This window comes from Perognathus longimembris, chromosome 11 (assembly GCF_023159225.1).
Source record: "Perognathus longimembris pacificus isolate PPM17 chromosome 11, ASM2315922v1, whole genome shotgun sequence".
NCBI classification, from domain to species: domain Eukaryota; kingdom Metazoa; phylum Chordata; class Mammalia; order Rodentia; family Heteromyidae; genus Perognathus; species Perognathus longimembris.
The window spans coordinates 53,136,532-53,162,210 of record NC_063171.1 but is presented as its reverse complement, the minus strand read 5'-3'; the positions used below and the strand labels follow the sequence as shown (position 1 = coordinate 53,162,210).

Below are 25,679 nucleotides of genomic sequence, written 5' to 3'. Positions count from 1 at the left end.
CGGTAGAACAACAACCTTGAAGCCTGAGTTCAAACCCCATTACTCCTTCCCCTTCCTCAAAATTAAAAAAAAAAAAATAAGAGGAAATTTGAATGTAGATCTGTGTGAGCCAGTGTTCTTTTTCTCTACTATATTTCCTCCTGGACAGAAACTTCTCATTCTCTCCATTACATTCAGTGAGGTTATTGTTCAGTATCTATTTAATTTCTCAGGGTAGCACTTAAATCTCACAATCTCCCCCGGCAACCAGTCTCAATGTCAAAAAAGTTATATCAATTCAACAACTACTGCTGACAATTTTTACATGAAAAGCATTATGTCAAGGAGGATATTCACCCCTAGATTTAATCTATCTCTTTAGGGTGGGCACAACTTTTCTACTTTCTTCTAAAACACTTGACTAAGGATGAGAGTACAGAAAAAAGAGCAGAAGCCAAGAGAGCTTCAGAGAAGAACACCTAATATATAAGCAGAAGAGAAACTCTTCAGGCCTCAAAGTTTAAAGAATGGCTATTACTGACTGAATTTCTGTATCCTCTCAAACTCATATACAGCATATAACTAACCTCCAGAATGATATCCGGAGGAGAGGCTGCTGAGAAGGGATTAGAGTACTTTTAGAAGAGGAAAACAAAACAGACTTTTCTTCTTCCTCTCCCACCCCTGCCCGTCTCTACTTCTCCCAGTCTCTCTACCACTGTCATGCCTGTAGCCCTTTTTAAGTAGTGCTTACACCTGGACTATAACCCTACTATTTTTCATTTCCTGATATAGCGAGGAATGAGTAGTCAACATCATACCAGCTTGAGTCTTGTGGATTTTAATGCCGGGACGAGGCTAGCATTGTGATCTTGATCTCAGACTCCTACACAGCTAGGATGACCAGTGAAGAGCCACTGGTGCCAGGCTTGATGTACTTTTATTTAAAAAAAAAGCTTGCTTCCATTTGAGTAGAGAAGATTTGAAATATTACTGTGGCTTTGTAGCGATTAGAGATCTACCAAGTGGTATCATAGACAGTCTCAGTTAATCCTTACAATGCTATGTTGTAACATTGTATACGTGTTATATTAGCCCTGTTCTGCAGATTAATCAACAGGAATAGGTTAACTTGATGGGCTCATCTGGTAAGTATCAAAGATTTATTAAAACAAAACAAAACATGTCAAGAGCTGGGAATATGGCCTAGTGGCAAGAGTGCTTGGAGCCCTGGGTTCAATTCCCCAGCACCACATACATAGAGAAAATGGCCAGAAGTGGCACTGTGGTTTAAGTGGCAGAGTGCTTATCCTTGAGCAAAAAGAAGCCAGAGATAGTGCTCAGGCCCTGAGTTCAAGGCCCAGGACTGGCCAAAAAAAAAAACAGAAAAAAAAACATGTCACAGTAACAAACACTCAACAGAATGAATGCAACTTGCCATATAAGAGACAGGAGTATACTTCCGATTGAGTGATTCCACCTCCTCCAAGACATGATTATATACAGACATCATTCTTCTCTCATATTCACTATCAGCCTGGGCTGCTCCAGCAGATCCATATTCCTGGAAACTGAAGCAAAGATTGGTAAACAATTAAGCAAGCAAAATAGTAACTTGAGGGTCTAAATGTGTTGTTAAGCACATTCTATATTCACATTACTTTAAAAAACAATGAAGTTACTTCTGGAAGTGGGGATGTGCCTCAAGTGGTAGCGTAAAAAGCCAAGTGAGAACATGAGGCTCTGAGCTCAAGCCCCAGTAAAGGCACCAAAACAAAACAGAAAACAGTAACAATAACTTGCCTATGCTCAGATAACCAGTAAATGGCAAGCTGGAATTTAAACAAAGAAATGCTTTAAATAATATAAATCTTAACCACTCCAGTTGCTAGGAAAGAGTGTAAATGTGTCACGGCCATGTGGTGAGAAAGATATTTGTAAATATAACAATCAATAAAGTCGGTAGACAAGTGCCAAGTTATCAACAGAGACATATAAATAACAGACCAGAATATAAAGAGAACTGAGGAAAGCCATAGAACAGAATGATCTTGAACAAATCACTGGGTAATAAGCATGATGGACAGGGAATTATGATAGAATAGAAATGGCAGGGAAATGGTATGAATCTAAAGCACGGAAAAAACAGGGATGTGCAAAGAGAGCTGGTCTACAATGGAGTATTCTAGGAAAAGTTTCACCTTGGTTTCTTCTTTTTTCCTCTACTACGACAAGCCCATAACTTCTAAAAATATCTCTGAAGTGAGTTAAAGGCAGCAAAACTATTTAATAAAGAGGGCAGGGCAGTTAAGAAAGTGCAATGTAATTTAAATATGCTGAGCCTAACACTAATATTATACATATTTAATGCCTACTACGTGAAAAGCATTTCAACTAGGAACCTTATATACATTATTTCTTTCATCTTCACAATTACTCTGGCATGACTCCTTACATGCAGTCTAGGCCTATGTGGCTTTGTACGTGATAAGGAATTCATGTTCCTATCTGCTGCTCTCCAAAACGCTCTACTGTAAGTTCCACTGAGACAAATTTGTTCTGGCATGAAATGGTGAGCCAAGTCTTTTGCGTAAATTTAACTTGTTTCACTGATGATAATCTGTTGGAGAAAGCTCATCTTGGAATCTGAGGCTTCACGAGGTTCAAATTATAAATGATGAAATGCATATTCCAAAATATAATACTCTCGTGAGGAAAATAATGCAATATTCTTTACAAAAAACAATTACTTTGAAAAATTAATAGTTACTAGGGGAGAAGAAAATAATTTTTTTCTTTTTTGGTTGGTTGTGGGGCTTAAACTCAGGGCCTGAGTGCTGTCCCTGAGCTTTTCTGCTCAAGATTACCATTTTGAGCCATAATACCACTTCTGGTTTTCTAGCGGTTAATTGGAAATAAAAGAGTCACAGACTTCTTGACCGGGCTGGCTTTGAACTGTGATCTTCAGATCTAAGCCTCCTGAGTAGTTAGGATTACAGGTGTGAGCCATTGGTACCCAGTGAGGACATGAATTTTAATAAAGAAAAATGAAGACTATCTTTTGGTTTGGGAAACCAAATAAAAATTACAAGTTCAAGCTTAGTTATATTAACTCACATTTTTTCAAATCAGTGCTTTGCAAATAGAAGGCAAAATGTTTCCCTATATCATTTGGAGTGAGGAAATTTAAATTTTCCCCTAACTATGTGACCCTGGGCAAATGTTAGAAGACTACTTCCTTTGTGCTTTTTCTTTTAAAATTTATATTCTAAGACACTTGTAAAAATTAGGTAAAATAACACATTTGAAAATATTTTTATGATACAAACTATTATTGGAATTACCTTGCTGATTCTGGATCCAAAATTAGGGCTTCTATTGCATGAGATATCAGCAAACAGCTCTGCTGCTGCCTAAATTAATGTTAAGTTAGACATGAAAGCACAGAAATCCACTTTATATATGACCAGAGTATTAAATGAGCCAAGAGGAAGACTGAATGGAGTGAAAGTAATAATAATATTACAAGCTCAAATGATGTAGAGCTGTGTTTTTTCCTTTCAAGTGAGATATACTGCCTATCCTAGGGACTCTCAAATTCTGTTCCAGGAAGAATATTTCCAAGGCTGCTCGATGTGAGATTTATTCACAGAAACTGTTTTCGTCTGTAAGAATTGAAACAAATAAAGCAACAGAAGTTTTCTTGGGAAAATTTTAAAAAAGAAAAAAACCCTATTAGCTATGGTGCCTTTACCTTGGTGGTTCCTAAGCGGGGGCTCAAGGGATCTGTGAACTGTCTTAATATTATTTTGGAGTGTAACTGGATATATTTTGTGTGTGTGTGTACTGGGTCTTGAACTCAGGACCTGGTTGTTCTTCTTACCACTTAAGCAACAGGCCCACTTCTGGCTTTTTGGTGGTTAACTGGAGATAAAAGAGTCTCATGGGACTTTCCTACCCAGGCTGGCTTTAAAGCATGATCCTGAGATCTTGGTATCCTGAGTAGCTAGGATTATAGGTGCCTGGCAACATATGCATTTTGTAAGGTGGAGAGTCCAAAGCTCTCATTAGGTTTCAGTTAGTAAAACAAAAGTGAAGTAGCAGTAAGTGAACCATGATATAGCGAGGGATGACTAAATAATGCCGCTACTTCACGATTTTCACCTACCGTGGGGTTCTCTGGAACGTAACTCCCATGATAGGTCAAGGACCACTGTAATTCTAAATCTCAAAATTATCTAATATAGATTTTGAAGAGTTGGTCTACATTTAAAAGAACAGTTCTCAAGAACAAGAAATACTGGGGCAAGTTAGGATACAATTCTACATTCCTCAAAGTTGCAGAATCAGCATCAAAAGATGCCTGATAAAGATCCCCGTATCTTGAAGCAAGGCTTCGGAATTCTTCCATGGACTGCTTCATCTATAAGGAAGGAAAAGAAATTAACTATAATAAACAAACATGTTACTGTCACTACATAAAAAAATATAAAAACAGGGCTGAGAATGTGGCTTAGCGGTAGAGTGCTTGCCTAGCATGCATGAAGCCCTAAGTTCGATTCCTCAGTACCACATAAACAGAAAAGGCCAGAAGCGCTGTGGCTCAAGAGGTAGAGTGCTAGCCTTGAGCAAAAAGAAGCCAGGGACGGCGCTCAGGCCCTGAGTCCCAAGCCCTCAGGAATGGCCTAAAAACAAAACAAAACAATATAAAAAAATCTTCAACAAAAACTCAAAGAAAGTTGTATATCATTATTCATTTTCATAAACTCAAGATAGCAAATGAAACGATAAATAAATGTTCACAAGATAATTTATACACAATATTTAGAAATAAAAATACATTTGTAACTTCCACTAGAACAGTTATAAGCACTCCAAACTTCCTCATTGTAATTCAATTCTCTTCCTATAACATGTAGTACAAACTGTGGCATCATCAGTCACTTTGTTGTCCCCAAACACATCAGTTTAGTTGGCAAGACAGGAGAGTTAAGACATCTGACACCATGTCTGAGTCAAACCACTGATTTTTAACTTTTCAGAATTTCCCATTTCACAACCTCAAAAGCCCCATGAGTATAAATGAAAGTTACACTGAAAAGAGAGTTAAGACGTGCCTGATTGGAGATTCGACCACATCTCTGAAGGTCATTTCCTAATGTCATGGCAATTGTTGTGGCAATTGCAGGTGGAGGGCTTGTCTTGAGACTATTACAAGTACATATAAGTTGAGAGAAGGCTTGGAGAAGATCTATCCTGAGTTTCACAAATTCACACTGAAAACTTAAAGGATTCAGTGGTGTACTGGCAGCCTGGAATAAAAAAAATATACATATATATGTTTAGGTGATATGATGAAATAGTGTGAATTAAAGTATGCCTTTCAAATTTGGAGGGTATGCATCTATGTATTTACCCAATTATGGTTCACAGGAAGCCAGATGCTAGTGGATCACACTTTTAATCCTAGCTACTCAGGAGGCAGAGATGTGAAGGTTGATGCCAGCCTAGGTAGAAAAATCCAGGAGACTTCATCTCCAAAATAATCAGCAAAAAATAGGGTTGGAGGTGTGGCTCAAGTGGTAAGGCCAGCCATCAAGCAAGCTAAGCAAGAGCAAGGCTTTTACTTCAAATCCTGATACTAGTGAAAAAACCAAAACAAGAACAATAAAAAAAACTAACCCAACAGTATCTCACATTTGTACTAAATCCGCACAGACTATTTGTAAAAATGTATGCTTGTCCAATATGCCTCTCCAAGTACAAAGAGCCTTTAGATAATAAAGGTAATAACTATACTCAATATATTTACTTTGTGGTTTTCATCTATATATAAATGATATATATATATGATCTATATATGAAACAGCACATGTTAAGATATTAAAGATAACCAATTTAACTGTTTTAATTTATTAATTTAATCAATCAAACGTCTGTTAGTTTTTTTCCTTCAAGACTGGCATTCTACCACTTGAGTCAGAGCTCTACTTCTGGCTTTTTGGTGGTTAACTGGAGATAAAAGTCTCATGGACTTTTCTGTTCAGACTAGCTTTGAACTTCAGGTCTCAGCCTCCTAAATAGTTAGGATTATAGGTGTGAGTCACTGGAACCCCACCAATTCACCTATCTTAAATTTTCCTTTCTTCCTTCCTTCTCCCCCTCTCCCCCTTTTCTCTCCCCACCCTCTCCTTTATTTTTTTTTTTTTTAATGCTGGTCCTGGGCTTGAACTCTGGGCCTGGGCACTCTCCCTAAGCTTCTTTTGCTCAAGGTGAGCACTCTACCACTTGAGCCACAGTGACACTTCTGGCCTTTTTGGGAAGTTTATTGGAAATAAGAGTCTCACGAAGTTTCCTGCTTGGGCTGGCTTTGAACCATGATCCTCAGATCTTAGCCTCCTGAGTAGCTAGGATTACACCTGGCTTGTCTTAAATTCCTTATGTGATCTGATTTTGTTCTTGTAGGAAGACAAATTTCCTTACCCCTTCCTCCCCACTAGAGCTGTTACATACTATATTTAATTCACTGCTTATCAACAACTCCAGAAGTGACAAGGATACACCGATGTATAAAAATACTGGCATTACTGTTCTAACACGATTAAAAGAAAAGCAAGATGTAGTTTATGACAGAAAATTGTTGCTATACTAATTTATGACTAAAAAGAAAATAGAAAAAAAAAGACCTCTTTTGTAAAGGTCAAAGACTTTTTTTTTTTTGCCAGTGCTGAGGCTTGGACTCAGGGCCTGAGCACTGTTCCTGGCTTTTTTGCTGAAGGCTGGCACTCTACCACTTGAGCTCCAGTGCCACTTCCAGCTTTTTTCTGTATATGTGGTGCTGAATAATTGAACCCAGGGCTTCATGTATGCTAGGCAAGCACTCTATCACTAGGCCACATTCCCAGCCTCCCTGACTTTGGGGCCAGTGGCTGTTTCTATGGGTTAGACTCCTTTTTTAAAAAGTTTTTTTTGGAGAGGCTGGGAACATGGCCTAGTGGAAAGAGTGCTTGACTCGTATATATGAAGCCCTGGGTTCAATTCCTCAGCACCACATATACAGAAAAAGCCAGAAGTAGTGCTGTGGCTCAAGTGGCAGAGTGCTAGCCTTGAGCAAAAAAGAAGCCAGGGGCAGTGCTCAGGCCCTGAGTCCAAGCCCCAGGACTGTATGTAGTGCTGAGGGCTGAACATAGAGTTGTGTCCATTTTAGGCTTTGCCACTGAGTCAAAACCCACCTCCTGAACACTTTTACAGTTTTTATTTCTAAGAAGAAAGACAACTCCATTGTTAGTCATTATATTAGCAAATTAAACATCTAGTGTTGTTATGGATCCCCAATGCACAGAATTCTGAACTTTTGTTTAGAATGGCTGAAACAGGTGAAAAGCATGAGTCTTAGTGTTATACATTTTTGGGTCAAAATAATTTATGTCAGGAAGCAGGGGCAGTGCATGCTCATATCCAGTTTAAAAAGGTAGGAAACTGCCTTCAAGTCTATACTTGTCAAGTAAACAGATCAAATAAAACTGCTCAACTTCCTCCTCACACACACAATCCTGAGAAGCATAGTACAACTAAAAATTCTGGAAGTTTCCAAGGACTGTAAAGATCATCCTGCCTTCCCCTCTAAGATGACTTATAAGTAGAAAACATTTCTTTTAATTCTTGAGATCAGAGTCTTACTATGTCTCTCCCAGGTTGGCCTTAAACTTGGGCTCAAGTGATTGTCTCATCTTATCTCCCAAATAGCTGAGATGACAGGTCCATGTCATCATGCATGGCTCTTGGTATTTATTTTTTAATCTTCAAAGCACAGACCTTGGTGCACAGAAAGTTCTTATGATCTGGTGGATAAAAGAATTCCATTTCAAAAGGGGAAAATCTGAACTCCAATGTTCTACTTCCAGTTACACTGTATGAATAGCAGAACCAGACTAAGTCTTAGTAGCTTACCTGTTAGTCAACTATATAACTGCCTATGTCAGAATAGTGTTTAGTTACTGCTAACACTCATTATATATATATATATATGTACATATATATGTATATATATATAATAAAGAGTACTATTCAATACTTTTCAAAAATTAATTTCAGGTACATCACTGTTTTGTGAGTCTTAACTGCTTGACAATTTATCTTTATTACAGTGAATGATTAATAATTTTCTCTATACAAGGCAGAAAATGAAAAGATTTTTATTGATCTGACCAAATAATTTTGTTGTGGGTGGTTGTGGGGCTTAAACTCTGAGCCTGGGTGCTGTCCCTGACCCCTTCAGCTCAAGGCTAGCATTTTACCACTTTGAGCCACAACACCACTTCCGGTTTTCTGGTGGTTAATTGGGGGTAAGAGTTTCATAGACTTTCCTGTCTAGGCTGGCTTCAAACTGTGATCCTCAGATCTCAGCCTCTTGAGTACCTAGGATTACAGGTATGAGCCACTGGTGCCCTGGCACCCAGCTTGAACAAATAATTTTATCTTTAAATTTTTTGTGACTTTATCCTAATATAGAAAACAACAATATTTCCTAGAATAATAAGATAGTAAGAATCGTAGTAGTCAATGCTACCCTTTAAAATGGAGAAAAGGACTAGGAATATAGTTCACAGTGAAGCATGAGCTCAGAATGAGTTCTGATCCCTGGCCCAACTAAAAACAAATCAAATAATAAACAAAAACAGGAATCTTTATGAATTCCTATTTTAAGTAACTATCAATCAATTCTAATAGGAATCAATTCAAGCTGGGCGCCAGTGGCTCATGCCTGTAATCCAAGCTACTCAAGAAGCTGAGACCTGATGATCACAGTTCAAAGCCAGTCCAGGCCGGAAAGGCCGTAAGATGCTTATCTCCAATGAACCATCAGAAAACTGGAAGTGGTGCTGTGGCTCAAAGTGGTAGAGTGTCAGCCTTGAGCAAAACAGCTGAGGGACAGTGCCCAGGCCTTGAGTTAAAGGCCCAAGACTGACAAAAAATAATAATCAGGGGCTGGGGATATGGCCTAGTGGCAAGAGTGCCTGCTTCATATACATGAGGCCCTGGGTTCGATTCCCCAGCACCACATATACAGAAAATGGCCAGAAGTGGCGCTGTGACTCAAGTGGCAGAGTGCTAGCCTTGAGCAAAAAGAAGCCAGGGACAGTGCTGAGGCCTTGAGTCCAAGCCCCAGGACCGGCAAAAATAAATAAATAAATAAATAAATAAAAAATAATAATCAATTCAAAATATATGTTCCCTATAGAAGCCTGAATTTGTCTCTTTTATGCTATTTGTTTTGTTCTCATTCGAAGTACTACTTTTGAGATAGCCCACGATTAAAAATAATTTAAGGATAATATAAATGCACAGACACAAGTATTAAATAATTTGTGTCTTCTATATATAGTTTTTTTTTGGCCAGTCCTGGGCCTTGGACTCAGGGCCTGAGCACTGTCCCTGGCTTCTTCCCGCTCAAGGCTAGCACTCTGCCACTTGAGTCACAGCGCCACTTCTGGCCATTTTCTGTATATGTGGTGCTGGGGAATCGAACCTAGGGCCTCGTGTATCCGAGGCAGGCACTCTTGCCACTAGGCCATATCCCCAGCCCTATATATAGTTTTTAAAGTTGCGGTGAAATACCTTTAAAATGTTCTATGTTGCCAGGCATGGTGGCTCCCCCCAGTGTGTAATTCTAGCTACTTGGAAGATTGGAAAATTGTGGTTTGAGGACAGCTTGGGCGGAACAAAAAAGTTTACATGATTTGTTGGGCACTGAGATCCACACCAGTCATTCCAGAGGTAGGGAAGGACAAGTAAGAAAATCATAGTCCAGGTCAACCTGAATATGAAGAAAGACTACCTTAAAATAACACAAACGCCTGTAATCCTACCTACTCAGGAAGCTGAGATCTGAGGATTGTGGTTCAAAGCCAGCCCAGGTAGGAAAGTCCGTGAAACTCTTATCTCCAATTAACCACCAAAAAACTGGAAGTAACACTATGGCTCAAGTGGCAGAGCGCTAGCCTTGAGCTGAAGAGCTCAGGGACTGCATCCAAGCTGAGTTCAAGCCCCATGACTGACAAAAGACACACACACACACACACACACACACACACACACACACACACACACACACCTCTGCCTAGCAAGTATGAGGCCTTCAGTTGAAACCCAGTACCAACACAAAAGTTGAATGCTGACTGCAAATCTTTACTTTTAGGGGGAAATGCCCTTTAATGTAGAAAGAGTTCATTTTGGGGAAATGGATTATTATTATTATTTAGGAATATAGCTTCAAGAAATTAGTAAAATTTTCAAAAGTGAAGAATGTTAAGAATCTCCGGGGCTGGGGATATGGCCTAGTGGCAAGAGAACTTGCCTCATATACATGAGGCCCTGGGTTCGATTCCCCAGCACCACATATACAGAAAACGGCCAGAAGTGGTGCTGTGGCTCAAGTGGCAGAGTGCTAGCCTTGAGCAAAAGGAAGCCAGGGACAGTGCTCAGGCCCTGAGTCCAAGGCCCAGGACTGGCAAAAAAAAAAAAAAAAAAAAAAAAAAAAGAATCTCCCACCTCTATCTCTCTTTCATCTTGTTGGTGGCAGTGAAAATGAAAGTTGTAGGTAGCTGATCATTAATTTGGATATCCAAAGGATAAAAAAAGGTGCCCACTAGAATTTTTTATTTAAAAAGCTCAGAAATTTACTGGAAATGACACTTAGTGGGAAAGTGCTTACTGAGCATGCATAAGGTCCTGGGTTCAATCCTGAGGACTGAGGGAAAAAAAAAAAAGGCAAGAAGCTCTGTTTTACTTCATGGTGAGCAGCCATGTAGGAGATGTGGTCAGAGGTTCATGTCTGAGGGTGGCAGGGGGCTAGGGGGAGATGACTAATGGAAACCTGGAGAAAAAAAATGCTGTGTCTCTATGCCACATGACCTTTATGCATGAACTCAATTTTCCTCACATATGGTACTCCGAACTTTACTGAAAAACAAAATGCAAACTTTCAACAGTCTATGAGTATTAAAAAGGTTAGGAGGGAAGGGTTAAGGCTTCTTTCCATTTATTACCTTGATTATTTCTATTTATTAGATTGATGTTGATAAATATACCTGGTAGCAGGATTCCAAACAGTTAAAACAAGATTAAGAAAAGGGGGAGACTTACACAAATCATGACTCCCAAGGTAGAATTAAGAGTACTCACTGTTAAGGAAGCAATCCCTTTGTGGTAGAATTTTAAAGAGTCAGCAATGCAAGAAAGTGCTGAACTGTAATTCTCTTCCTGCAATCCAGTGAGACACTGCTCTGCATGTGAGAACTCCTTCAAACTATTCAGCCAGAAGTAGAAGTGTTCTGAGGCAACTTGAGTCAGCAAACTCTGATAAAGCTCTCGGGCCATGTCATGATTACCCTAAAAAAAGAAAGAAAAAGAAACTGAAGAAGCACATGATGAAGTTCTTCTATAAAAGAGTTGATGTAGCAGATAAAAGATCAAGCCCATACTCTGGATATACTTGTACAATCGTTCCTCATATTACATAATTGTTTGAGACTCACTCTAAATTTCTTCAGTGAAAATATGCTGAGCTGCTTTTATGTAACATAATGCCTAAGGTTCTTTACTAAAATAGTTCCAAAGAGAAAATTACTAGAATTAACTACAATCCAAGTCTAGAATTTTAGTTTAAAATACACTGTCTGTCATTCTAGATGAGCTATTTAGTGGGGTGAAGTGAAGCCCAGGGGGTGCTTTTCAATGCCTCCAGGGAGGGGAAGAAATGTTTGAGATAGTTTGTTACAATGAAGAATTGGCTGCCAATAATGCCTCTCCTGCATGGAGCAAAGTAAAACAGAGAACACTCAGAGTAATGTTTTATTTTTTTTAATTTTGTTGTCCAGACTTATCCTCAGAGGATTTATGTACTAACCATGCTTTGTAGTTAATAAAGTTAATAAAAATTGTTAGGATTTTCACATGACTCAGAATATTACATCATATGAAAATGTTCCCATTTTTATTAAAGTTTAGGGAGAAAAAAATGAAAAAAAATATTCTATGTTGATAAAAGAAAAGAAACAGCAGGTGAGGTAGCCTTGGTAAAACAACACAGGGCAAAATGAAAGTGGTACTAACACACAACAGCCAGACAGCAGTCACACTTTCACTTACTCAAAACAATAATATAGCGCAACAACATACCATTTTTTTTTAATGAAAAAGGTTAAAAAATAAGATTATTTCCTTCTATCAAAGGACTTGGACTTGCCTCCCCTTCTTGGCCCAGATCCTTTTACGTATCTAAAGATGGAATGTGAAGGGTTGATTCCTGCTTTATTCCCCAAGGCCAAGCAAGACAACAGGTACACATGAACAGGCTTGACCACAGGCCTGTCTGTAGGCAGGTTATTCCAATCTGGGCCTGGCCAAGGACATTGCCCTGGGCCCCCAAGAGACCATATCCATTTTCTGTTTCTTGCTTCCTTGCTAAGCCCTATATATAAGCCTACCCCAAAATCCACTCCCAGGCACAACCTTCAATACCATGGAAAGGTCTGTGCCCCTCGAGGTTCCTCAATAAACAGTCCTCACCTGTTGAGGATTGAGTTTGGCTTATTCCTTCTCCTCCATTTTCCCCAACATCTATATATTTAGAATTTATGACTTATGGTATACAATGTGAAATTTCCATGAATCCTGGTCACTCAGAAGGGAAGTACATACCATTCTGGAAGCCTGTCTGGCAATTCGGTACACAGTCCATCCATTGGAGACACTTTCAAGCTGCTGCTTAATTACTGCCTTTACTTCAGCAGATAATGCTTTCTGGCTGGCTACAAAAATCACAGTGGCCAAACTCACCTAACAAAAAGAAAATAATGTAATTTTTAGCCAACAGTTAGATAACCTATCCAAAAGAGAAATGAATTAGGGCTCCTAAAATAGAACCAATTTGGCCAGGCACCAGTAGCTCACGCCCATAATCCTAGCTACTCAGGAGGCCAAGATCTGAGGATGGAGGTTCAAAGCCAGCCTGCGCAGGAAAGTCCATGAGACTCTTTATCTTCAATTAACCACCTGAAAACTGGAAGTGAGGCTTTGACTCAATTGGTAGAGCGCTATCTTTGAGCTGAAGAGCTCAGAGACAGCGCCGAGGCCCAGAATTCAAGCCCCACCACCAAAAGAAAAAAGAAAAAAAAGAACCAATTTGTTTTGCAGTGATATTTAGTTTTCCATTTGACATCATTAAGCAACTTATTCCACTAAGAAGGCTGTTTACTTGTAGCTTAGAGCTAAGATAAACAAAGTAATATTGTATATTACTAAAGGATGGATGCTTAAGTCCCCAAAGTATAATATGCATGTGATAATGAATACCAAACTCAGGATGGTTGGTTCCTATGGGAAAAGGAAAGAGAAAATGGTTAAAGAGATACACTAGGGGCTTCAACTATACTGCTAACACCATTAAGCTAGATTAAGAAAAGAATTTGTGGTTAAAAAAAAAAAGAATCCTGATACTAGTTTATTATTATTTTTTGTGGCATTGGGGATTCAACTCAGGACCTTGCACATTCTAGGCAATATTTGACCATGGAGCTAGATCCGAGCGTACCAATTTTATTTTGACTTCAGCATGCTTTTGGTTTTGCTTTTGTTTGCCTGTGCCAGTCCTAAGGCTTGAACTCAGGGGCCTGGGTGCTGTCCCTCAGCTTTTTTGCCCAAGGCTAGCCCTCTATCACTTGAGCCACAGGTCCGTTTCTGGCATTTGCTGGTTATCTGGAAAGAAGTGTCTCACAGACTTTCCTGCCTAGGTGGCTTTGAACCTCGATCCTCAGATCTCAGCCTCCTGTGCTGCCACAATTACAGGCACAAGCCACCAGTATGGGGCTTGTTTTGCTTTGTAAGTAACGTCAACAGTAGTACTGACTTCTTTAAACATTTCCCATTAGACCAGATCGTAGTCATTTGAAGGAGACTTAAAAAATGGCTCTTTACCAGAAGTTCCTGTTGTTTGTCTGTGGCTGATCGCCCAATGACCTTGTAGAGTTCCATGAGGTCACCAAGCATTCCATCACCCAGCACGGGCAGCTGCATGGCAATGGCTGCCAGGCAATGGCACATAAGGATCCGGGCAGCATCCTGAGCACTGTGTAACTGAGTCAGCAAAGTTTCCACCACTGACTGGCTAAGATGGGGCCGGCCCTTGGCCAAGTTCACCATACAATTTAAAGCCATCTGCACACCAAGAAGAAAATGGATGTTACACTTTGAAGGTATTAAATGAAACTTAAAAGAACACTATTGTAAGTCATTGAAGACATAAAAGCAAGCAACAAGCAGTAGTAATACTTTTCTTCATAATACACATGGCATACTGAATCCTACATTAGGGTTGAAAAGTTAGCACTGTACATCAGCATTTCAACTACTCATTTCAGCCTAAGACTATTAAAGAAAAAAGATGAAAATCCTAAGAATTAATGCTAAAGAGTTTATGCCAAATAAAACGTCAACACAGTGTACTTTTATTACTTTTCAGGAAGTGCCTCTAACGTGGTTCAGAATGCCAGCATCTCAGGATGATTTTTAAAATGCACATATTCACTTGGGCACTGGTGAATTAATGTCTGTAATCCTTGTTACTCAGGAGATTGAGATCTGAGGATGTGATTAAAAGCCAGCGTGGGCAGAAAAGTAACCATCAGAAAGTCAGAAGCATGGGGCTGGGAATGTGGCTTAGTGGTAGAGTGTTTGCCTAGCATGCGTGAAGCCCCAGGTTTGATTCCTCAGTACCACATAAACAGAAAACAACAGAAGTGGTGCTGTGGCTCAAGTGGTAGAGTGCTAGCCTTTAGCAAAAAAGAAGCTCAGGGATGGTGCCCAGGCCCTGAGTTCAAGCCCCAGGACTGGTGGGAGGGAGGGAGGAAGGGAAGGAAGGAGGGAGGGAGAGAGGGAGGGAGAGAGAGAGGAAGGGAGGGAGGAAGGGAAATGGGGAGCAGAACTGTAGCTCAAGTGGTAAAGTGCAAGTTTTGAGCAAAACGGCTAAAGGACAGAGCCTAGGTCCTGAGTTTAAGCCCCAGTACTGGCACCAAAAAAACCCAAAACATCAACAATCAAAACAAAACATAAAAGCCACCCCCCCCACATTCTCAAATGCAATGAATTAACTTTTGTGGGCATTCACAATTGCTGTTGGTGACTATTTTTCAACTGAAGTCTAAAAACCAACTAGTAGGGAGAGGAAAGGGAGGAGGGAAGGAGAAAATTGAGGGAGGTAACAAGTTTGATAGGAAATGTATTCACTGCCTTACGTATGAAACTGTAGCCCTTCTGTATATCATTTTGACAATAAATTAATTAATTAATAAGAAACAATTAGTGGGCTGGGAATATGTGGCCTAGTGGCAAGAGTGATTGTCTTGTATACATGAAACCCTGGGTTTGATTCCTCAGCACCACATATATAGAAAACGGCCAGAAGTGGCACTGTGGCTCAAGTGGTAGAGTGCAAGCCTTGAGCAAAAAGAAGCCAGGGACTGTGCTCAGGCCCTGAGTTCAAGGCCCAGGACTGGCAATAAATAAATAAATAAATAAAATAAATAAAATAAAAATAAAAAACAACTAGTGTATGATCTTTCCCTCTCAGGCCCAGGTTATGATGTGGCTAATCACACAGCTAACAAAACCAGAAAAATGGAAATCCTTCAACTTTTTCACAGCTGATTCTTTTGTCAAGTATCTCATATCTACTATTAACTCCTTCCCACTTTTTTATCACAATATAATTTTTAAATCTAATTTCTTGAAAACATGGGCCTAACAACTATGCTACATACTACCACTGGTTGCTATCTGTGTGGTGTACAAGCCATCCTAAGTGTGAGAATCTGACACACTAAGGGCTGAGGTTCAACTTGCCCCTAATAATTAGATGGATGGCTTTGAATAAGTTCATCTCTCTGAGCCTTAATTTTCTAGTAAGTATAAGAGGGAGAAAAGGGCTGGGGATATGGCCTAGCGGCAAGAGTGCTTGCCTTGTATACATGAGGCCCTGGGTTCGATTCCCCAGCACCACATATACAGAAAATGGCCAGAAGTGGCGCTGTGGCTCAAGTGGCAGAGTGCTAGCCTTGAGCAAAAAGAAGCCAGGGACAGTGCTCAGGCCCCGAGTCCAAGCCCCAGGACTGGCAAAAAAAAAAAAAAAAGAGGGAGAAAAATTTCATAAAGACATACATAGATGTAAGCTCTCGACAGTTGGGCACATTAATGCTCTTAACAAATAATACTAATTACAACAAAGATTAGAGCATGCCTATTATTTACATTTTTTTAATCTTTTCACTATATACAGAATCATGTCCATGTTCTTTGGCATGGTATTTGTTATCTTCCATAATTAGTTTTCCAACCTTATATAACATTATCCAGACACGAGGCTACTTGCTGTTGTTCCAGTATAAAAGGCAGATTCCTACTTTCAGATCTTTTGCAACAGTGCCCCATGGGCTCAAACAATCTTTCCTCACTACTGAAATTCTAATAATACACCTTTCAAGGCTCAACTCATATTGACATCTACCTGCTGAAATCTTCCTTAATATCCTTGGTTGAAATTATTCACTTCCACTCTTGTCTTCTCATTAGAATTGCACCTTTATTTATATATTTAATTATTTCTGTGTTCTTTTTGGTGTTATAGCCCTTTAGATAAACGTCAGTATCCTAGTCCATGAAGGAAGTGTCTCTAATATAGGACCTTCCTTGATCATCTACTAATGACCTAATGTACAGTCTAATGTTCTATGAAAACTTGCACTTGTCAGCCAAAAACATTTTTGCTTAAAAAAATAAAAAAGTAAATACATTGTGATCTAAGGGGAATCTTTCCAAAGTGAAGATCGAGGGTAAATGTAGTCAGGGGCAGATTTGGCTTCTGGGTCAAATCTAGCCTGCTGCTTTGTTTTTGTTAACAGTCTTACTGAAATGCGGAAATCATCCCCTCTTCAATTTAAACATTTGTCTGTGCTATTTTTGTTCTATGATGTTAGGATTTAGTAGATGTCACAGATAGGGGATGGCCTACAAACTAGGGTTTGCCACTCCCTAGTTTAGGCCATGAAACCAGGCATTACACTGGGTGATGTTTTCACCTTTAAAGTGGCTTGAGCACCTGGGCTATCATCTTGACTACAAAGTACCAGAAGAGATTCCAGGCCAAAGACAGCATCTTGCTCCAATGCTGAAAGATCTAGAAGAGAAACATTAAGTGTTAGGGTGATTGAGTAGAGGATTAAAACTGGAACCTTCATTCACCCAAGGGAAAAACATGTAAGATCTAGGAAACAAATGTGTAAAGCTAACCTTTCTTGAAAAAAACATACAGGACATTTGTTCTGAAATGTAAAAGGTATCTTCAGATTTATTTCCACCACTTTGTTAAATATTATGAAAACATATACATTAAACCATAAGCTTAAGCTACAAAGCTAAAAAAATAAAGTAGAATGGAAACAGCAGTACCAGCTCAACTAAGGAAAAGAAAAAGAACAGAAAACTATGCAGTATGTGTTAATCTACTAATGAGATGTAAGTTATACAGGTCTATTTTTACCTTGGAGATAATGCTTTTCAACTTCTAATGAAAGTTACCCACTTTTAGGAAGTAATGAAGACTCCACATAATCTTATTAATGTTTAAAATTAACCTTAAGGAAAGTCTGTTAGACAGTTCATATAATAGCAGTATTTTAGCATCTTTTCACTACCGTACAGTGATCATTTCTCTGTAGGTTCTAGAATATTATGAAATGCCTTAGTTGGCTATATTTAGGTTAACATATGCTAGCATTGAGAATATATAGCAGTTATTCATATTACATGGAGGAAATATTCTTACTATGTTCCAAACAAAATAGGCTTAACTACTCTAATCAGAATCAACATAAAACTTTGCGAACTGTTTCCTGGGTTAGTAAAAGTCTAGCAACAGTGTAAAGACCAACAAAGGTCCAGGTCCAAGCAGTACTGAAGGCACTGGGCTGAAGGGGACAAGGAAGGCTATTGAGCTTGTGATCTTCATGAAGATCAAACCAAGTACTAAAACAGACGGACTGTCCAAAATGTACTTTTGTTCCTGAATATAATATAAAAAATTTCAAATCATTAGGTCAAAATATGTTAGGAATATAATAAAATATGTGCATTGTTTTCTTTGCATGTTCTTGATGATGCAAATCTTTACATATATCTAGAGATGGAAATTCTACAGAAATTAAATTTGCATTGCTATGTTAGTCCAAATAAATGGCTTTAAGCTAAACATCTTGCTATCTGACTATCCTGATAACCTAAGTAATTTTTCTATACTTATGAATAGTATAAATGGATGTAGTATTTGCAATTGACTCAGAAATTCCACTTTTGGGAATCTGTCTTTCTTATATTCGCATCGTAATGTTTTTCCCTTGGGTGAGTGTTCATGTAGCGTTGGAGGTAGTCTCTATGCACAGTACCTACATGCAAAGGTTACGTAGTAGGATGAAATGGTCAATGTTTTATAAAACCTCTCTAGTCTACAATCCCAAGACCTTCAGATTTTTGTTATTTTTACAGGATTAAGAAGCTTGCTCTAAGACTATTTTAGGAGGTAACAGTAGATCAATGTCCGTAGGTTAAAAAAAAAACCAAATCCACATAGAACACCGTCCAAATTCCAATTCAAAATTCATATGTCAGTATTGGTCAATCTCACCTTTTTCTTGACAAGAGACGGTTATGTTAGTTAGGACTCTAACTCCATGCACAGCAATGCCTCTGTTATTATGGTAACAGCACTCTTGGGCTAACTTGACTAAATCAGAAGATCTGGGAGAAGAACCTACATTTCCTAAACCAGCAGAAAAAGAAATATAGATTAGGCTATAATTGAATCATGTAGTTCAAAAACAGTATGGTTTACAGTGTGCTTTAGTTTTTTTTTTTGGCTAGTCCTGGGGCTTGGACTCAGGGCCTGAGCACTGTCCCTGGCTTCTTTTTGCTCAAGGATAGCATTCTGCCACTTGAGCCACAGCGCCACTTCTGGCCATTTTCTGTATTTGTGGTGCTGGGGAATTGAACCCAGAGCCTCATGTATATGAGGCAAGCACTCTTGCCACTAGGCCATATCCCCAGCCCAATGTGTACTTTAGTTTTGAGAAAAATCTCTGACATGAATTTCTTTTTTTTTTTTGGCCAGTCCTGGGCCTTGGACTCAGGGCCTGAGCACTGTCCCTGGCTTCTTCCAGCTCAAGGCTAGCACTCTGCCACTTGAGCTACAGCACCGCTTCTGGCCGTTTTCTGTATATGTGGTGCTGGGGAATCGAACCTAGGGCCTCGTGTATCCGAGGCAGGCACTCTTGCCACTAGGCTATATCCCCAGCCCCTCTGACATGAATTTCTAATAAAACTTTCTATCTTAGCCAGGTGCTGGTAGGTCACACCTGTAATCGTAGCTACTGAGGAGGCTGAGATCAGAGGATCATGGTTCAAAGCCAGCCATGCAGGAAAGTCTGTGAGACTCTTATCTCCATTTAACCATTAGAAAACTGGAAGTGGCACGGTGGCTCATAGTGGTAGAGCACTAGCCTTGAAAAAAAGAGCTCAGGGACAGCACCCAGGCCCTGAGTTGAAGCCCCGTGACCAACATTAACAAGCAAATATTTCTACCTTAACCCCATTACCAATATATGTCACCATTTCTGTTCCCTCTGTCAAAGTACTTAATATAGGTGTGGTCCTATTACAGTTATACAGTATGTATCTATGACATCATTCCAGTTTTGTAATTGTATTAAGTCACTGAACTTTTATAATGAAAGCCAAAAACAACCATAAGCTATCCTGGGAGTTCTAATGGATTCTAATCAAAATGGAAGCCCTTATAGGCCTTTTGTCAGATAAAGCCATCCCTTTAAGAAAGATAAATGTTTGTTTGCTTTTATTCACCTCCAAATTATTGATACATTATACCTTAAAAAGTTTATGTAAGAATCAATGATTATAGAATTGGAAAGGTTTGGCGATCATGTAATACAATATACCCTTTTTATAGAAGAAATCAGTTCAAAGACTTTCAGTATGCTTTCATCAAGGTCATAAATGTAGTAAGTTATATACTACTCCTGTACTTTATACTTTAAAGGTAAGGGTGCTATAGATTATAGCACTTCTTCAAATTCACATTTGAAATTCTCTAATATAAAATTTTAATTTATGAGAAGTTCTCAGTTATAACTGGGTGAGCTTTAAGAACAATCAGGACAATTAAGCTTGTTTGGTTTCTTATTAGAGGCTTTCTTCATCTGTCTTCCTTTCTACTGCTTATTTTTTCATAATCCCTGTCAACTTCAACTCTGTCTTTCACTCCATGACTGACCACATTTTTCGAGGATAAAGGGAAAACCACCAATAACTACAACAGACATAAACCAAGATTATTCCAGACAGTGTAGGAAAAGGCAAACTGATATTTTTCCTTTTATTTCCCTATTTCATATATGATTTTGTACCTAGTTATAATTTCTTTAAATATTTCTTTATGGAGATTGTTCCATGCTATTTATTTTTTTTAATAAATTGCATCAATTTCTAAGGCAGTGATCTGTCATAATTTCTTTAGTAAATTTCCTGTCAATGGATCTTTTTATGATGCTATTACATCCTCCATTAATGAACAATATTCTGCTCTTACATAAACTGATGCTATCAGTAAATCTGTACATATCATTATTCAATGTGTAAATACATATAAGTAAGAAAAATTCCCAGAAGTGGAATTTCTGAGTCAATTGCAATTAAATGAGTATTTTCAAACTGCCTATGCAGAGATTTAATAATTTATGCTCACATCAGCAATGAAACAACTCACACCCTTGTCATCATAACATATTAACAAACTTCTGAATCTTTGCTAGTCTGATGGATGGATAGTGTTTTAGTATCTGAATTTGCATTTTCTTAGATATATGTGGTACTGAACATCTTAAATGCATAAGAGATATTCATTACTGGCAATTTAGAATTATATTAAATATTATTGTATTTATATACTACTTCTGGTTATACTGATAAAGATCTCATCAATAGATACAAATTTATAGTAATAACCTAATTTTGGAAAAATCTTGGACTTTTTATCACCTATGAACATTACCTAGCTTAGCACCTAATATATTTGCTTAATTCCGTACAAACTAGACTTTAAGAAATTTCAATGAAAGGTCAAATTTCTTGCTTTAAGAATACATATTATATCTGACATAAATACTTAGATTAAAAAATTTTTAAGGCTGGGAATATGGCTTAGTGGTAGATTGCTTGCTTAGCATGTATGAAGTCATGGGTTTGATTCCTCAGTACCACATAAACAGAAAAAGCCAGAAGTGGTGCTGTGGCTCAAAAGAAGCTCAGGGACAGTACCTAGGCCTTGAGTTCAAGCTCCAGGACTAGCAAAAAAAGAAAAAGAAGAAATAAATAAATGTCTACACAAACATATTTATATATTACTTTGGATGCATCTCTGAACTTTTGTAAGCCTGTTTCAATTTTATAAACGCCCTTGTATGTACCTGTATGAGAAGGTCCTTATAAATTGTAAGATATTGTCAAGACCTAGTTAAATAGCTCTTTTAAAGTGTAATGTTGTTAGTCAAGAATGTTAATTATAAGCTAAGAAGAGGAGTAACTGGCTGATTTATGCAGCAAAGCAATTCAGTGAAAGAACACTGGATAATGACAGTTTATGAAAAGGCAGTGAAAATCTCTCCTAGATGCCATACAGATATGCCTGACACATCAAGAAGTATTATTTCCCCGCCCATCTGGGCTTGGTCATGTGACTTGCTTTGGTCAGCAGACAGTAAATGAAAGTATGCTGCAAACAAAAGATTGAAAAGAGCTGTGTATTGGTGGAAAGAAAGCAAACCTGCTTTCTTCTGAATGCAGCTAGCTAGCATCCTGAGAACAAGCCCAAGCTGTCTCTCCATGAGTTACATGAAGAATTAAGACATCTCTTCTATAAACAGATGCCATCTTTGACCAGTCTGGTTAAAGCTCCAGATATCATAAGTGACCTCAAGAAGAGATCAGTACAAGAGCCAACTCCTAAGTGACTGACTCACAGAATAAGAGCAAATAAAATGGTCATGGATTTAAGCTACTAAATTTTGGGATAATTTGTTACATAGCAACCAGTAACTTTCTATCAGTTACAGTTACAATTTGCAGAGCTGCTGGAAAGGCTGGAATATTAAGGTCACAAAGTAAGGGAAAAGGAGAGGCCTGTGTGTAAAAGCTCACAGCCCCAAACCATGCACATAATTAGTGCAATGAAGACACTAAATCCCTTGTTACTCGTTACTTGTTTACAAAGCTATCACAGGTATCAGACATGGCAAACATCTACTGTGTATACTGGAAACTGGATGTTGCTATGGTCACTGCAATACTATGACCATTGGTGCCTACTTCTTGTTATCGGTTCCCAATACAGTCTGTAGCATTGACATGATTATCTGAGTCCAGGGCATGTAATTGTATCCTAGCTGAAAAGGAGGTACAATGAGAGCATATCAGGTCTTCTCAGCTTCCTATCAAAATTTACATGACAGGGAATTTCCCTTACCCAATAAACTCATGCTATACAATTTACAAAAAAAATGCATTTTCAGTTAATATTAAATGACTAGAAAAAGTAGCAATGGAGGTTCAGTAAAACTTTGATTAAAACACTAAGAACTACCAGGCACCAATGGCTCACTACTATAACCCTACCTACTCAAGAAGGCTGAAATCTGAAAATCATGATTCAAAGTCAGCAGGGACAGTGAAGTCCTTGAGAATCTTATCTCCAATTAATTACCCAAACACCCCCAAATACCAAAAAAACAGGAAATGGAGCTGTGTCTCAAGTGACAGAGTGCTAGTTGTGAGTAAAACAGCCCAGTGACTCTGTCCAGGCCCCAAGTTCATGACCAGAGGGCAGGGCGGGAACCACAACTTTGTCTTAAGTCTGTGAGGTAAACAAGCTCCTCAGATGGCATTAATAAAGGCATTTCTGAATCAATCATTTTTGGAAAGCACTACTGCTCTGGGGTAAGTTTTCATCATTTTCCAGAGAGATAATTTATACCTAAAAGGAAATATATAACATTTTCTTTTAAAATTAATCAATTGATTGAACGTACCCTTGAAAGATAATTTAAATTCAAGGGAGACTTTTGAATCAGATAGATAAAACCCAACCAATTTATTTTTGTGGGTGTGTTTTTGGGGGGGTGGGGGGTTGAAGATAGTCCTAGGGCTGGAATTCAGGGTCAGGGCGCTGTCTCTGAGCATTTTTGCTTAAGGCTAGTGCCCTACCACTTGAGCCACAGCTTCACTTTTAACTTTTTGTTGGTTAAGTGGAGATAATCTCACAGGCTTTCCAGCCTGGGTTGGCTTCAAAACACAATCTTCAGATATCAGCTTCCTCAGTAGCTAGGATTACAGGCGTGAGCATAGCACTCTACCACTTTGAACCACAGTATCACTTCTGGTTTTTAAGTGGTTAATTGTAGATAAGAATCTCAAGGACTTTCCTGACTAGGCTGGCTTCACAGTGTGATCCTCAGATCTTAGTCTCCTGAGTAGCTGCGATTACAAGCATAAGCCACCTGGCTACCTGGCTACTAATCCGTTTTTTAAACATCCTAAAACATTTGCTTCATTCACATATATTAAAAAAGGGCAAGCCATAAAAATAATATTCTTGAGTTAAGAAATTGATAGCAAATATGAAAATAAAACAATGACCTCCCCAAATTGTATTATAAAGGGGTTGGCAGGATTGATTGGAATTCATTTGTTTTATACATGCACAGACATGTTACAATTAAATTGCCCGTTGTGTAACTAATGTATGCTAATAAAAATAAATCAAAAACTCATTTTAAATACATCATTAGCATACAATAAAATTATAACCTTCTCTAGGTTAAAGCTTAAGAGAGGAAACAACTTGAGACATAACCGCGGACAAAGGATTTAGCACGTTATCTCTACCTTACCTGGAGCTGTGCTGAAGTAATGTTTGATAGCAATGGTCCCTGATAGTGTGGAAAGGACAGACAACATCCCTAGCTTTAAGCTGTCATAAGGAGTTTGGAGAGCACATTCACAGAGTGCCTGAAATGCAGAGAAGAAAGGAATTTAAAACATCAATCTACTTCTCAGCTATTGACTTGACTTTAAATTTTATAGCTCTTAGAAAAATGATATTAAGATCAAACTTTTTTCTTCTTCTTTTGGTCAGTAGTGGGGCTTGATCTCTGGGCGTGGGTGTCTCCCTGACTGTCTTTTGTACTCAAGGCTAGTGTGCTATCACTTGAGCTACAAAATCACTTTCCCTTTTTTTTAAATTAATTAATTTATTGTTAAAGTGATGTACAGAGGGGTTACAGTTTCATATGAGTACATTTCTTATCAAACTTGCTTCTGAGTGGTTAATTAGAGATAAGAGACTGACAGGGAGTTTTCTGCCTAGGCTGGCTTCAAACTGTGATCCTCTGATCTCAGCCTCCTGAGTAGCTAAGATTATAGGCATGAGCCACCAGTGCCTAGCCAAATCGCCAAATTTCTTAAAGGAGCCTAAGACAACGTGATTACTAAGTGTAAAGTGATCTTCTGGATCAGAAAAAGAACACTAAGTAAAAACCAAAGAAACCTGAATAAAGTATATACTTCAGTTAATAATGACTCAGTGTTGGCTCATTTCTTTTTTGTTGCTGTTGTTACTATTTTGTGTGCTGAGAATCAAACCTAACATGCTAGGCAAGAGCTCTACACTGAGCTTATATAGCCCCTCACCCCAGATTGGTTCTCTCACAACAAATATTAGCATAATACAGTAAAGCATCAATAACAGGGAAAGCAGGGTATAAATGTAAAATTGTTCTAAAATTTTTTCCATATTTTACTTACCAAGAGATTATGAGCACTATTTCATTTTAAAAATGGGGGAGGTACTCTATCTGTAAGGGAGTAGAGCTATGATTCTTCCATTTCTGGTTGTTTACTCCTGATGCAGAGTCTGAGGTATTAGCAAAAGGCTAAATCTTTTTCCACTGCAGTGAACTGTGGATAAGGGCCCATAGTAAGTACAGTGACTCTTGCATTCTATCTTGTATGATATGAATTTATAACATATGACTGCAAGGAATAAACAACTGTCTTGTTAAACTAATTTCTATTTCCTGCAAACTTTAAGGAACTGTACAAAACTTAATGTCTAGCAGAAAAATCAAAATTTTGTAAATGGTCTAATTAAACTATAAATGTAGTTAAGATTCCAGTAAAAAAAGAGTAATGAATTCTGTTGGTAATGATTCCATAGATTATACGGAAAAATAAAAGTTCTGACCAACTGCAGGAGATGTAAATGTATTTCAAATCAGACAATCACTTAATAAGCTTGAAGGGACGTGTGGGTAGTCATCTGAATACAATTAAATCCTTTTTTTATGGTTAATTAAAAAAACACAAAGAATGCAATAAGCGCTCAGAGTTAATATGGAAAAACAAAATGTAAAACGATAGTTAACAAAATTGGAAAAAATTCCTGTCATATATCAATAAAAGGTCAGTAATTTTTCTTATATCAATTTTGGGGCTTGAACTCAGGGCCTAGGCACTGTCCTTGAGCC

General features: G+C 38.3%; 1 protein-coding gene across 1 annotated transcript in view; it reads right to left on the bottom strand.

Annotated features, from left to right (window-relative positions):
- The window catches only part of Ints7 (integrator complex subunit 7), a 63,627-nt gene that overhangs the window by 5,858 nt on the left and 32,090 nt on the right, over positions 1-25,679 (bottom strand). Inside the window, exons 8-17 of the mRNA XM_048356791.1 lie at positions 24,045-24,162; positions 18,713-18,847; positions 17,112-17,209; positions 13,957-14,196; positions 12,682-12,819; positions 11,164-11,370; positions 5,097-5,291; positions 4,299-4,402; positions 3,324-3,392; positions 1,418-1,550 (exon numbers count right to left, since the gene is read on the bottom strand). Of these exons, the coding sequence (XP_048212748.1) occupies positions 1,418-1,550; positions 3,324-3,392; positions 4,299-4,402; positions 5,097-5,291; positions 11,164-11,370; positions 12,682-12,819; positions 13,957-14,196; positions 17,112-17,209; positions 18,713-18,847; positions 24,045-24,162 (1,437 nt within the window). The remainder of the gene's footprint in view (positions 1-1,417; positions 1,551-3,323; positions 3,393-4,298; positions 4,403-5,096; positions 5,292-11,163; positions 11,371-12,681; positions 12,820-13,956; positions 14,197-17,111; positions 17,210-18,712; positions 18,848-24,044; positions 24,163-25,679) is intronic.